At 43.1% G+C, this 15,255-nt stretch overlaps 1 protein-coding gene across 1 annotated transcript in view; it reads left to right on the top strand.

Moving 5' to 3' along the window:
* The window catches only part of LOC124123864, a 123,667-nt gene that overhangs the window by 84,819 nt on the left and 23,593 nt on the right, over positions 1-15,255 (top strand). Inside the window, exons 48-63 of the mRNA XM_048393213.1 lie at positions 1,568-1,691; positions 2,323-2,520; positions 3,960-4,125; positions 4,994-5,165; positions 7,233-7,379; positions 7,863-7,952; positions 8,187-8,293; positions 8,441-8,522; positions 8,976-9,122; positions 9,302-9,475; positions 10,261-10,362; positions 10,492-10,586; positions 11,098-11,248; positions 13,569-13,686; positions 14,445-14,646; positions 15,171-15,237. Of these exons, the coding sequence (XP_048249170.1) occupies positions 1,568-1,691; positions 2,323-2,520; positions 3,960-4,125; positions 4,994-5,165; positions 7,233-7,379; positions 7,863-7,952; positions 8,187-8,293; positions 8,441-8,522; positions 8,976-9,122; positions 9,302-9,475; positions 10,261-10,362; positions 10,492-10,586; positions 11,098-11,248; positions 13,569-13,686; positions 14,445-14,646; positions 15,171-15,237 (2,142 nt within the window). The remainder of the gene's footprint in view (positions 1-1,567; positions 1,692-2,322; positions 2,521-3,959; positions 4,126-4,993; positions 5,166-7,232; positions 7,380-7,862; positions 7,953-8,186; positions 8,294-8,440; positions 8,523-8,975; positions 9,123-9,301; positions 9,476-10,260; positions 10,363-10,491; positions 10,587-11,097; positions 11,249-13,568; positions 13,687-14,444; positions 14,647-15,170; positions 15,238-15,255) is intronic.

The following is a 15,255-nucleotide window of genomic DNA, read 5'->3' as shown; positions in this document are numbered from 1 at the left end:
ACCTGTGCAACTGGTGACTCATGTCGGTGTGTGTGGTGGACCTACCTGTCCAACTGGTGTGTTTGGTGGACCTACCTGTGCAACTGGTGTGTGTGATGGACCTACCTGTCCAACTGGTGACTCATGTCGGTGTGTGTGGTGGACCTACCTGTCCAACTGGTGACTCATATCGGTGTGTGTGATGGACCTACCTGTGCAACTGGTGAGTCATGTCGGTGTGTGTGGTGGACCTACCTGTCCAACCGGTGAGTCTTGTAGGTGTGTGTGGTGGACCTACCTGTCCAGCTGGTGTGTGTGGTGGACCTACCTGTCAAACTGGTGAGTCATGTCGGTGTGAGTGGTGGACCTAAATGTCCAACTGGTGAGTCATGTCGGTGTGTGTGGTGGACCTACCTGTCCAACTGGTGAGTCTTGTAGGTGTGTGTGGTGGACCTACCTGTCAAGCTGGTGAGTCTTGTAGGTGTGTGTGATGGACCTACCTGTCCAACTGGTGAGTCTTGTAGGTGTGTGTGATGGACCTACCTGTCCAACTGGTGTGTGTGTTGGACCTACCTGTCCAGCTGGTGAGTCTTGTAGGTGTGTGTGATGGACCTACCTGTCCAACTGGTGAGTCTTGTAGGTGTGTGTGATGGACCTACCTGTCCAACTGGTGTGTGTGTTGGACCTACCTGTCCAGCTGGTGAGTCTTGTAGGTGTGTGTGATGGACCTACCTGTCCAACTGGTGAGTCTTGTAGGTGTGTGTGATGGACCTACCTGTCCAACTGGTGTGTGTGTTGGACCTACCTGTCCAGCTGGTGAGTCTTGTAGGTGTGTGTGATGGACCTACCTGTCCAACTGGTGAGTCTTGTAGGTGTGTGTGATGGACCTACCTGTCCAACTGGTGAGTCTTGTAGGTGTGTGTGATGGACCTACCTGTCAAGCTGGTGAGTCTTGTAGGTGTGTGTGATGGACCTACCTGTCCAACTGGTGAGTCTTGTAGGTGTGTGTGATGGACCTACCTGTCCAACTGGTGAGTCTTGTAGGTGTGTGTGATGGACCTACCTGTCAAGCTGGTGAGTCTTGTAGGTGTGTGTGATGGACCTACCTGTCCAACTGGTGAGTCTTGTAGGTGTGTGTGGTGGACCTACCTGTCCAACTGGTGAGTCTTGTAGGTGTGTGTGATGGACCTACCTGTCCAACTGGTGAGTCTTGTAGGTGTGTGTGATGGACCTACCTGTCCAACTGGTGAGTCTTGTAGGTGTGTGTGATGGACCTACCTGTCCAACTGGTGTGTGTGATGGACCTACCTGTCCAACTGGTGAGTCTTGTAGGTGTGTGTGGTGGACCTACCTGTCCAGCTGGTGACTCATATCGGTGTGTGTGGTGGACCTACCTGTCCAACTGGTGAGTCTTGTAGGTGTGTGTGGTGGACCTACCTGTCCAACTGGTGTGTGTGATGGACCTACCTGTCCAACTGGTGAGTCTTGTAGGTGTGTGTGATGGACCTACCTGTCAAGCTGGTGAGTCTTGTAGGTGTGTGTGGTGGACCTACCTGTCAAGCTGGTGAGTCTTGTATTTTTCCCCCAGGACATACAGAAGACATTCAAGCTGCATGATGTGAACAAGAATGGAATGCTGGACGAGGAGGAGCTGGCTGTGCTCAACCTGCGGCTCTTCTGGGACATCCCTCGGATAGGATCAACCTGCATCAGTATGTCACACACAGTCATACTCTGTCACACACTGTCATGCACTGTCACACACTGTTGACCATTGTCACACTCTGTCACTCACTGTAACACACTGTCAACTATTGTCACACACTGTCGACATTGTCACACTCTGTCAAGCACTGTCACACACTGCCAACTATTGTCACACAGTCGACCATTGTCACACACTGTCGCACTGTCACAAACTTTTGACCATTGTCACACTCTGTCATGCACTGTAACACACTGTCAACTATTGTCACACACTGTCACACACTGCCAACAATTGTCACACACTGTCATACACTGTCACACACTATCAAGCTGTCTGACATCCCCTGGTCACACACAGACTTGCAATGTCATACCTACACACTGTCATACCCTGTCACAGACGGTCATACCTCATCATACTCTTGTTTCTGCTGTCCTAGTTTAACTGTCATACCTTGTAATACCATTGTACTATTTTTGATCCATATGAAAGGGCACTTTGCCTGAGACAAAATTGTGTGATGACTACAAGAGAATTATTGAGTAGACTTGTGACAATTACCAGTTCAATCCCTTGTGAACCTGTCTATTCGTCCATAGTAACGAGAGATCACACAACGCGATGCTTTGTTTCAGCCGATGAGGAGTATGGCGGTATTCCAGCGGCAGTGTTTCAGATGGGGGCACTGGAGGAGTTGTACCTCGACTACACAGCCATCACTGCTGTCCCCGTCCACATGTGCCGACTCGTCAACCTGCGCGTGCTCAGCCTCGAACACTGCCCCCTGCTGGAGAGCTTGCCGGGGTCCCTTGGACACCTCCCGAACATGAAGAGTAAGTCTCACACAAGCCCTCATCACATGACCCAGTAAAGCAATCATTGAATGTCCTTCCCAGACCTAGAGAAAGGCTTATTACTGTTGAAATGTTGAACTAATATTTATTATTGTAACATGAACACTGCTTGTCTCACACCATTATTGAAGTTGTATTTAATAGTATCCGGTGTCTCAGTTCTGCTAAATTGTACACATAGTAACTTCAATGGTCAATGGTTCTAGCAACAAGGGACCAACTCTAGTGGATGGAGGGTCTGCCCAGAGAGTGGAAGGTCAGTCCCTTGGCCATTTCATACTAGATGTGAAATGATGGTACTTACTGTTACCTCAACAATAAAAACAAGGACTGGTCGGTGAAGAGTCAGTGTACTATGCATGAGCTTTGCTATATTCGTGCTGGAACTATGTTAAACCCCAATTCACCTCACCTCTCACAACAAGCATGTTGATTGACATTGGACCATTTCACCTCACCTCTAACAACAAGCATGTTGATTGAAATTGGACCATTTTACCTCACCTCTAACAACAAGCATGTTGATTGACATTGGACCATTTCACCTCACCTCTAACAACAAGGATGTTGATTGACGTAGGACCATTTCACCTCACCTCTAACAACAAGGATGTTGATTGATGTTGGACCATTTCACCTCACCTCTAACAAGGATGTTGATTGATGTAGGACCATTTCACCTCACCCTAACAACAAGCATGTTGATTGACATTGGACCATTTCACCTCACCTCTAACAACAAGGATGTTGATTGACATTGGACCATTTCACCCCACCTCTAACAACAAGGATGTTGATGGATCTAGGACCATTTCACCTCACCTCTAACAACAAGCATGTTGATTGACATTGGACCATTTCACCTCACCTCTAACAACAAGGATGTTGATTGACATTGGACCATTTCACCTCACCTCTAACAACAAGGATGTTGATTGACGCAGGACCATTTCACCTCACCTCTAACAACAAGCATGTTAATTGACATTGGACCATTTCACCCCACCTCTAACAACAAGGATGTTGATTGACATAAGACCATTTCACCTCACCTCTAACAACAAGCATGTTAATTGACATTGGACCATTTCACCTCACCTCTAACAACAAGCATGTTAATTGACATTGGACCATTTCACCTCCACTCTAACAACAAGGATGTTAATTGATGTAGGACCATTTCACCTCCCCTCTAACAACAAGGATGTTGATTGACGTAGGACCATTTCACCTCCACTCTAACAACAAGAATGTTGATTGATGTAGGACCATTTCACCTCACCTCTAACAACAAGGATGTTGATTGATGTAGGACCATTTCACCTCACCTCTAACAAGGATGTTGATTGACGCAGGACCATTTCACCTCAGCTCTTACTCCAATGATGTTGATTCATGTAGGACCTTTTCACTTCCAGCATTAGACCTGATTGGTTGTCCCGCCTTGAGAACTCCGCCCAATGAGGTTGTAAGCAGAGGCTTTGAGTCGGTCAAGGCATATCTGAAGCGTCTCGCTGGAGGCTTCACAGCGTGTCGCAGGACCAAGCTGATGCTGGTGGGGCTGGGTGGCGCTGGCAAGACAAGGTAGAGCATTCTTTATCTCCTACATCAATGCTGTGATTAGATTAGACCCCTCTATCAATAGGTATAATAAGACTGTGCCCAGTAGATGTAGGACATAGCACCCAGGAGATAGAGGATATAGCACCCAGTAGATATAGAATATAGCACCAAGTAGATATAGGACACAGCACCTAGTAGATATAGAATATAGCACCCAGTAGATATAGAATATAGCACCCAGTAGATATAGAATATAGCACCCAGTAGATACAGATTATAGCACCCAGTAGGTATAGAATATAGCACCCAGTAGATACAGAATATGACACCCAGTAGATACAGAATATAGCACCCAGTAGATACAGATTATAGCACCCAGTAGGTATAGAATATAGCACCCAGTAGATACAGAATATGACACCCAGTAGATACAGAATATAGCACCCAGTAGATACAGAATATAGCACCCAGTAGATATAGACTATAGCACCCTGTAGATACAGAAAATAGCACCCAGTAGATACAGAATATAGCACCCTGTAGATACAGAAAATAGCACCCAGTAGATACAGAATATAGCACCTAGTAGATATAGAATATAGCACCCAGTAGATACAGAATATAGCACCCAGTAGATACAGAATATAGCACCCAGTAGATACAGAATATTGTAAACCATTCCAAGCTAAATTCTTGTTCTGAAGTGAAAATGATAAATTAATGCCGACTGCTCAATGTATTACGTCATTCTTCATGCACTTAGCGTGTGACGTCAAAAACATGTAACGTAAATTGTAGCCGATCTTGCAACATTGACTCTAGCTGACCTTGCAACATTGACTCTAGCTGACCTTGCAACATTGACTCTAACTGAGCTTGTGTGCTGCAGCCTCCTGAAGGCTCTCATGAGTCACAACAAGAAGACGGAGGGGACGAAGGGAGAAGATATCACAGATGGAATAGTAATCCAGCCCTGGACTGTGAAGACTGACGATGAAATAGAAATTACCTACAACACCTGGGACTTTGCAGGACAAACCCTCTACTACAACACACACCAGGTACATAACGCTTTAGTCTAGTAATTCGTAAGAGGCGACTAACGGGATCAGGTGGTCAGACTCGCTGACTTGGATGATGCATGTCATTGTATCCCAATTGCGTGGATTGATGCTGAGATCATGAGGTCAAATACTGGATTGTCTGGTCACCACTTGATTATTTACCGACCCCCGTCATGTACCTAAATATTGCCGAGTGTGGTGTTAAAAAACAACAAACAAACAAAACTATATTAATACTCATCAGGTATGTAACCCTCTTGTGTAGTCATGTGTTCCCTTCTATTATATTAATGCAGTCATGTATTCCCTCTTATTATAACAATGTAGTCATGCGTTCCCTCCTATTATATTAATGTAGTCATGTGTTCCCTCTTATTATAACAATGTAGTCACGTGTTCCCTCCTATTATATTAATGCAGTCATGTATTCCCTCTTATTATAACAATGTAGTCATGCGTTCCCTCCTATTATATTAATGCAGTCATGTATTCCCTCTTATTATAACAATGTAGTCATGCGTTCCCTCCTATTATATTAATGCAGTCATGTATTCCCTCTTATTATAACAATGTAGTCATGCGTTCCTTCCTATTATATTAATGCAGTCATGTTTTCCCTCTTATTATAACAATGTAGTTATGCGTTCCCTCCTATTATATTAATGTAGTCATGTGTTCCCTCCTATTATAACAATGTAGTCATGTGTTCCCTCCTATTATATTAATGTAGTCATGTGTTCCCTCCTATTATAACAATGTACATGCGTTCCTTCCTATTATAACAATGTAGTCATGCGTTCCCTCCTATTATATTAATGCAGTCATGTATTCCCTCTTATTATAACAATGTAGTCATGCGTTCCTTCCTATTATATTAATGCAGTCATGTTTTCCCTCTTATTATAACAATGTAGTTATGCGTTCCCTCCTATTATATTAATGTAGTCATGTGTTCCCTCCTATTATAACAATGTACATGCGTTCCTTGCTATTATAACAATGTAGTCATGCGTTCCCTCCTATTATATTAATGCAGTCATGTATTCCCTCTTATTATAACAATGTAGTCATGTGTTCCCTCCTATTATATTAATGCAGTCATGTATTCCCTCTTATTATAACAATGTAGTCATGTGTTCCCTCCTATTATATTATTGCAGTCATGTATTCCCTCTTATTATAACAATGTAGTTATGCGTTCCCTCCTATTATATTAATGTAGTCATGTGTTCCCTCCTATTATAACAATGTACATGCGTTCCTTGCTATTATATTAATGCAGTCATGTATTCCCTCCTATTATATTAATGCAGTCATGTATTCCCTCTTATTATAACAATGTAGTCATGCGTTCCCTCCTATTATAACAATGTAGTCATGCGTGCCCTCCTATTATATTAATGTAGTCATGTGTTCCCTCCTATTATATTAATGCAGTCATTTGTTCCCTCCTATTATATTAATGCAGTCATGTGTTCCCTCCTATTATATTAATGCAGTCATGTATTCCCTCTTATTATAACAATGTAGTCATGTGTTCCCTCCTATTATATTAATGCAGTCATGTTTTCCCTCTTATTATAACAATGTAGTTATGCGTTCCCTCCTATTATATTAATGTAGTCATGTGTTCCCTCCTATTATAACAATGTACATGCGTTCCTTCCTATTATAACAATGGAGTCATGTGTCCCCTTCTATTATATTAATGTAGTCATGTGTTCCCTCCTATTATAACAATGTACATGCGTTCCTTCCTATTATAACAATGTAGTCATGTGTTCCCTCCTATTATATTAATGCAGTCATGTATTCCCTCTTATTATAACAATGTAGTCATGTGTTCCCTCCTATTATATTAATGCAGTCATGTATTCCCTCTTATTATAACAATGTAGTCATGCGTTCCCTCCTATTATAAAAATGTAGTCATGCGTGCCCTCCTATTATATTAATGTAGTCATGTGTTCCCTCCTATTATATTAATGCAGTCATGTGTTCCCTCTTATTATAACAATGTAGTCATGTATTCCTGCATATTACAACATATTATATTTTCTTTAGTTTTTCCTGTCCAAGCGAGCTGTATACATCTTGCTGTGGTCGACACGCCAGGGGTTTGAACATGCCGGCCTGGACTTCTGGCTCAGCTCCATTGCCTGCCACGCACCCAAGACACCCATCTTTGTGGTCGGCACCCACTGTGATCAGGTGAGCTAGGAAACCTTACTTCAAGTTGGTGGATAAATACTGAGAGTTCCATGTGAAATAGTACAGTGTCCCCTATTTTTATTACCGTTGATCATGACATAGATATAAAATAATGTATGACATTAGTTTCATGGTGTTTAATTGTCATTTTGTCATGCTAATCATTAAAATGTATTTGATTAAAGCACATCAAAAGGCAAGAAATGCATAATGTGCTTATTCACACAGACACACAGACACACAAACACCAGACACACATTTATACACACACAGACACACATTTATACACACACAGACACACACATACATATACAAACACACACACACACATATATATACAGACACACAGACAGACACACACACACACATTCACACACACTCACACACACACACACACGCATTCACACGCACATTCACACACACACACACATTCACACACACAGAGAATCCTTGGTATGTATTCACCTAAGCTGTTCCCTGCAGGTTCCTAAGGCCGATATTCCAGTTACGGAGCTCACCAGGAGATATCCACAGATTGCTGGCTTCCATTTTATCAGCTCAATCACAGGCATGGTGAGTACCTAGTCAGGGAGACATCAAAGCTTGTCAGGTTTTCAGAGCTAGGTGGGTAGACAGCAGAGATAGAGGCAAGAGAGTGCTTGTCAGCGGTCGAATGCAAGTCAGTTACTCAGATGCAAGATGGGTTACTAAGGCACGAGAGTTGAAAAGGGTATGGTTTGTCTGATTAAGTGAGGCTAGAGTTCCAAAGCCAGCCAAACACATCTGTCAGTGGTGGAATGTTTTCAGGGCGTGGCTGAGCTGGAGAAGCAGCTGCTGAGGGTCACCCTGGAGCAGAAGAACATGGGGGAGAAGATACCGCAAGTCTGGCTGAACCTGGAGAAGAAGATACTGGCGTGAGAGAATCTAGACACACCTCTTAATCATAGTGTGACCTGCGTCATAATCTTCTCCTTCGTAGAATGTGAAACAATGCCAAATATGTGTTATTTAACAATTTAATGATTCAAGAGTTTTGATTGAACCCTTGTTACATTTGCTAGTGCACGTTCAAAAACCAGCATCCTCAAGTGGGACGTCATCAAGGAGTACGGAATGGAGGTCGGCATCTACGATGAGAAAGATGTAAGTATGTGAGTCAGTCAGTCAGTCAGTCACATGATGTTGATGGTGTCTTTTATCACACAAAACCCTGTCTACTGTCACAAGACACCCTTGTCTACCATCACAAGACACCCTTGTCTACCATCACACGACACCCTTATCTACTGTCACAAGACACCCTTGTGTACCATCACAAGACACCTTTGTCTACTGTCACAAGACAACTATTATACCAGGGAACACATTATGAATTATATGTTGAGGCACTAACAGCACAGGACAACAGAGTACAATCAGACTTGTTGTGGAATGTGTTAGGGTTGATTGTGACTTGGGTATGTGTGTGTATCTATCTGTCACATAACTTGTAATCTGTGACACCACAAACTATGTGACTTCTTGATGAACAGATACTACTGGGTACCCATACAGTCAGGTAGTTGTCGAGCTATTGACCCTGGCCCTCTGTTACAGATCAAGGAAGCCGTGCAGTTCCTGCATGAGTTGGGCACTGTTCAGTACTTTGACAATGACTTCCTACGAGACCAGATTGTCATCAACCCCCAGTGGATTGTCAATGTCATGTCCTGTGTTGTCTCCGTCAAAAACTCCCCCATCCAGGTAGGTTGTGACTACTGCAATGTTGTATTTTTCAGTACGATCTGTGTCACCATGTCGGTCTACTGCAATGTTGTATTTTTCAGTACGATCTGTGTCACCATGTCGGTCTACTGCAATGTTGTATTTTTCAGGACGATCTGTGGGACCATGCTGTTCTACTGCAATGTTATATTTTTCAGGACGATTCAGGTCGTTTCCACCACAAGCACATCAGCGATGTGTGGAAGGAGTATCCCCCCTCACTACACAAATGGCTGCTGCAGTTAACTGAGGAGTTTGACCTGACTTTCCCACTGCCTAAAGAACCGGTGAACATTGTGCCCTGTCTCCTGCCGCCAGAAGAACCAGCAGAGGTAATGCATTTCTTTATCAACCTCTTGAGACGTAACACACTTGGGAGATGAACATACAGTGTTTTCATTATAGAGCTAGCTAGGTTACCTGTAGATTTAACCGGGCTAAATTGAATTTGGAACCGAATGCGCAGCGTAAAGTTTCAGATGTTAAATTTAGCGCATGTCTAAATGAGTTGTTTATTCCTGAACGAGTTGTTGTCTGCATGAGTTGTTCTTGTCTGAATGAGTTGTTGATGTCTGAACAAGTTGTTGATGTCTAAATGCATTGTTGATGTCTGAATGTGTTGTTGATGTCTGAATGAGTTTTTGATGTCTGAATAAGTTGTTGATGTCTGAATGCATTGTTAATGTCTGAATGTGTTGTTGATGTCTGAATGAGTTGATGTCTGAATGAGTTGTTGATGTCTGAATAAGTTGTTGATGTCTAAATGCATTGTTGATGTCTGAATGTGTTGTTGATGTCTGAATGAGTTTTTGATGTCTGAATAAGTTGTTGATGTCTGAATGCATTGTTGATGTCTGAATGTGTTGTTGATATCTGAATGAGTTGTTGATGTCTGAATGCATTGTTGATGTCTGAATGAGTTGTTGATGTCTGAATGAGTTGTTGATGTCTGAATGCATTGTTTATGTCTGAATGAGTTGTTGATGTCTGAATGAGTTGTTGATGTCTGAATGCATTGTTGATGTCTGAATGCATTGTTGATATCTGAATGAGTTGTTGATGCCTGAATGGGTTGTTGGTGTGATTTCTCCTGAACTGTTGTTTGTGGATGTTTCAGATAGAGGACTGGGCCGGAGACAGCAAGTTTCGAGGCACCCGACAGACCAAGATGGTGTACAAGTTTGCCTACCTTCCTGCTGGACTGTTCAACAGAGCCCAGGTCAGTGATTGACTGATTGACTGATTGTCTGATTGGCTGGTACACTGATCAGGTGTGACTATATATATATATTGAGAAGCAGAAGTCTTGCAAGAGTGAACTCATCACAACATTTAACCGTGTTCCCAGGTTCGACTATTCCAGTTCTCGGACGGCAAGCTTATCTGGAAGCGTGGCTCTCTCCTGAATAAGAACAACCACCTCGCCCTCATCAGACAGATCAGGTATGTTGTTGGGGGATACCACTGGCCTCATAAAGATCAGGAGTGTTGTGTGTGTGTCTTTATGTTTTTTTGGGGGTGGGGTGGGGGGGGAGGGGGAATGGGGGTGAGATGCCATCTGACCTCATCAGACAGATCTGGAATGTTGTGGGGACAGGAGAGATACCACCTCACCTCATCAGACAGATAAGGTTTGTTGATGCAGGAATAGTAGAAATGGAGAGACTGACCCTGATGTCATGTGATGTCAAATATATATGAACAGGAATCAATAAAAGTTTAAAACTCAGAAGCTCATAGATATTTGATATCAAAAGACATTAAAGGGTGAGTGTCAATTTATTATTGAAAAAATTGCTTCTGTGAAAGACAGATAAGTGATGTATTTTGATTGTGGTGTCATGGAAATTCATGACATCCCAATTGTTTGCAAGGCATTGTGATGCAATTTCACTGTAGCTATGTATCTTCTATGGAAGCCTGTGTTGCAGGATAAATGTGCTTCCTTTGTCAGTGATTCCGAGCTGGTTGTGTTGGTCCAAGGTCCACGCCCTGAAAACATCCTGTTCCTGGTTCATGAGATCTTTGAGAGTCTCATCGAGGAATCCTTCCATGGTGTTGTGTATGACTTCCTGGTGCCATGCCCGGACTGTGTCATGAAAGAGGTGAGTTTGTGGGAAAGTTCCACCAAGTATGGATCATTCAACAGTTTCTGAACTGATTCCATTCTTTATCATCTCCTCCATGAGTCCTAACATCTCCCTGAGTCCTAACATCTCCCTGAGTCTTACAATCTCCCTGAGTCTTACAATCTCCCTGAGTCTTACAATCTCCCTGAGTCTTACAATCTCCGCGAGTCTTAACATCTCCATGAGTCCTAACATCTCCCTGAGTCCTAACATCTCCCTGAGTCTTACAATCTCCCTGAGTCTTACAATCTCCCCGAGTCTTACAATCTCCCTGAGTCTTACGATCTCCCTGAGTCTTACAATCTCCCTGAGTCTTAACATCTCCCTAAGACCTAACATCTCCATGAGACCTAACATCTCCCTGAGTCTTACAATCTCCCTGAGTCTTACAATCTCCCTGAGTCTTACAATCTCCCTGAGTCTTACAATCTCCCTGAGTCTTAACATCTCCCTAAGTCTTAACATCTCCATGAGACCTAACATCTCCCTGAGTCTTACAATCTCCCTGAGTCTTACAATCTCCCTGAGTCTTACAATCTCCCTGAGTCTTACAATCTCCCTGAGTCTTAACATCTCCATGAGTCCTAACATCTCCCTGAGTCCTAACATCTCCCTGAGTCTTACAATCTCCCTGTGTCTTACAATCTCCCCGAGTCTTACAATCTCCCTGAGTCTTACAATCTCCCTGAGTCTTACAATCTCCCTGAGTCTTACAATCTCCCTGAGTCTTAACATCTCCCTGAGTCCTAACATCTCCCAGAGTCTTACAATCTCCCCAGGTCTTACAATCTCCCTGAGTCTTACAATCTCCCTGAGTCTTACAATCTCCCCGAGTCTTACAATCTCCCTGAGTCTTACAATCTCCCTGAGTCTTAACATCTCCCTGAGTCCTAACATCTCCCCGAGTCTTACAATCTCCCCGAGTCTTACAATCTCCCTGAGTCTTACAATCTCCCTGAGTCTTACAATCTCCCTGAGTCTTACAATCTCCATGAGACCTAACATCTCCCTGAGTCCTAACATCTCCCTGAGTCTTACAATCTCCCTGAGTCTTACAATCTCCCTGAGTCTTACAATCTCCCTGAGTCTTAACATCTCCATGAGACCTAACATCTCCCTGAGTCTTACAATCTCCCTGAGTCTTACAATCTCCCTGAGTCTTAACATCTCCATGAGTCCTAACATCTCCCTGAGTCCTAACATCTCCCTGAGTCCTAACATCTACCTGAGTCTTACAATCTCCCTGAGTCTTACAATCTCCCTGAGTCTTACAATCTCCCTGAGTCTTAACATCTCCATGAGTCCTCACATCTCCCTGAGTCTTAACATCTCCCTGAGTCTTACAATCTCCCTGAGTCTTAACATCTCCCTGAGTCCTAACATCTCCCCGAGTCTTACAATCGCCCCGAGTCTTACAATCTCCCTGAGTCTTACAATCTCCCTGAGTCTTACAATCTCCCTGAGTCTTACAATCTCCATGAGACCTAACATCTCCCTGAGTCCTAACATCTCCCTGAGTCTTACAATCTCCCTGAGTCTTACAATCTCCCTGAGTCTTACAATCTCCCTGAGTCTTACAATCTCCCTGAGTCTTAACATCTCCCTGAGTCCTTACATCTCCCTGAGTCCTAACATCTCCCCGAGTCTTACAATCTCCCTGAGTCTTACAATCTCCCTGAGTCTTAACATCTCCCTGAGTCTTACAATCTCCCTGAGTCTTACAATCTCCCTGAGTCTTACAATCTCCCTGAGTCTTACAATCTCCCTGAGTCTTAACATCTCCCTAAGTCTTAACATCTCCCCGAGTCTTAACATCTCCTTGAGTCTTAACATCTCCCTGAGTCTTACAATCTCCCTGAGTCTTAACATCTCCCTGAGTCTTACAATCTCCCTGAGTCTTTACAATCTCCCCGAGTCTTAACATCTCCTTGAGTCTTACAATCTCCCCGAGTCTTAACATCTCCCTGAGTCTTAACATCTTCCTGAGTCTTAACATCTCTCCGAGTCTTAACATCTCTCCGAGTCTTAACATCTCCCTGAGTCTTAACATCTCCCTGAGTCTTAACATCTCCCCGAGTCTTAACATCTCCCTGAGTCTTAACATCTCCCTGAGTCTTAACATCTTCCTGAGTCTTAACATCTCTCCGAGTCTTAACATCTCTCCGAGTCTTAACATCTCCCTGAGTCTTAACATCTCCCCGAGTCTTAACATCTCCCCGAGTCTTAACATCTCTCCTATCTTCTCTCAGAGTGGTCAGGAAGGAATGTGTCTGAACTGTGTCTGTTCTACTTTCAGGGCTGTCTGGAACCGTGTCTGTTTGACAATGAGCTAATTGCCCATGCCAAGAACAACAAGGCTCCGTTCCTACAATGTCGGAAATATTTCCACACAGTGTCCATGGCCCAGTTGCTAGGTATGATAACACAAAACACATGTTTCCATGGTTACTCCAGAATCGCCAAGGGTAACATTATCCCCAGCAACCTTGTTGTGAGGTGATTTGATAGTTGGATTGTCAGACTTGGTAACTTGACTGATTGCGTGTCACCTGATTGTCATTAGTTTCTTTATTCTACAGGCTGACATTATACTTATATTATTACTTTGTTGCCCCAAGGTATATATATATATCCCACCCTGAGGGGAATCCAGGTGGGACAAGTTCCACGGCACCTTATGCTTTGTCTTAGGAGACTCAAATAATGATTGGTTGGTCAGACTTTGTGAAAGCCAGGGACATTGCTCCTAATATCAACCACTTGGTTACTTGCAGGCCCCTCTGATATAGGGAAGAGAATTTATGGATGTCAACTTCTTCATTATGAGGAACACAAAGTTTCATAGATCATGCTTACTCCTTCATCAGGTGAATCACCTGATGAAGGAGTAAGTATGTACTCCGAAACGTTGTGTTCCTCATAAAGAAGTTGGCATCCATAAATTCTCCTACTTATGTGTATCACTTCTAAATGCTTTCAAAGACCCTATGATATAAATGGAATATTGCTGCCTGACATGTAAAATAGGAAAACAAACCTAAACATATAGCTGCACATATTTAAACAATTTCAGGCATCTGTTTTGTGCCCTATAGATATCATAGCAATGGGTGTTGAAATATGATTTCTCCTAAGAATCCATGCCCAATGCCCATTGATTGACTCTTGACAGAATCCATGCCCAACACCCACGCTGGCGACTTCGACGCCCACCTCCAGCACAGCCTGATGATGCTGCAGGAACTGAACTCCGCCCTCACCACGGACGTCGCTGTCCTGTACTCCGCCTCCGATGTGCCGGCACCCAGAGACCCTGCAGAGAAGATCAACCCTTTCTGGTTTAAAGAAGATCTTGAGAAAGGTGGATTGTCTTGGTAAGGCCTGTTAGTTGCAATGTCAGTATGTTCATGTCAGATACAATGTTTCATTCGGTACATATATCTCTTCATGTCAGTTGCAATATTTCATCTGGTACAGTGTATATTTGTTCATGTAAGATACAATGTTTCAGATGGTACAGTGTATATTTGTTCATATCAGATTCAATGTTTCAGATGGTACAGTGTATATCTCTTCATGTCAGATACAATGTTTCAGCTGGTACAGTGTATATTTGTTCATGTGAGCAACAATGTTTCGGATGGTACAGTGTATATTTGTTCACGTCAGATACAATGTTTCAGATGGTACAGTGTATATTTGTTCATGTCAGATACAATGTTTCAGATGGTACAGTGTATATTTGTTCATGTCAGATACAATGTTTCAGATGGTACAGTGTATATCTCTTCATGTCAGATACATTGTTTCAGCTGGTACAGTGTATATTTGTTCATGTCAGATACAATGTTTCAGATGGTACAGTGTATATTTGTTCATGTCAGATACATTGTTTCAGCTGGTACAGTGAAGACATGCTTAACATCAGTGTTCATGACCTGACTCTCGCCCTAAAGAACTCCAAGGTAAGGGATAAACATAAC

The sequence above is a fragment of the Haliotis rufescens genome, unplaced genomic scaffold (genome assembly GCF_023055435.1).
Source record: "Haliotis rufescens isolate VD_foot unplaced genomic scaffold, xgHalRufe1.0.p SCAF_118, whole genome shotgun sequence".
In the NCBI taxonomy this organism is placed as follows: Eukaryota; Metazoa; Mollusca; class Gastropoda; order Lepetellida; family Haliotidae; genus Haliotis; species Haliotis rufescens.
The sequence above is the reverse complement of the archived record's forward strand: the minus strand, read 5'-3'. Positions and strand labels throughout refer to the sequence as shown.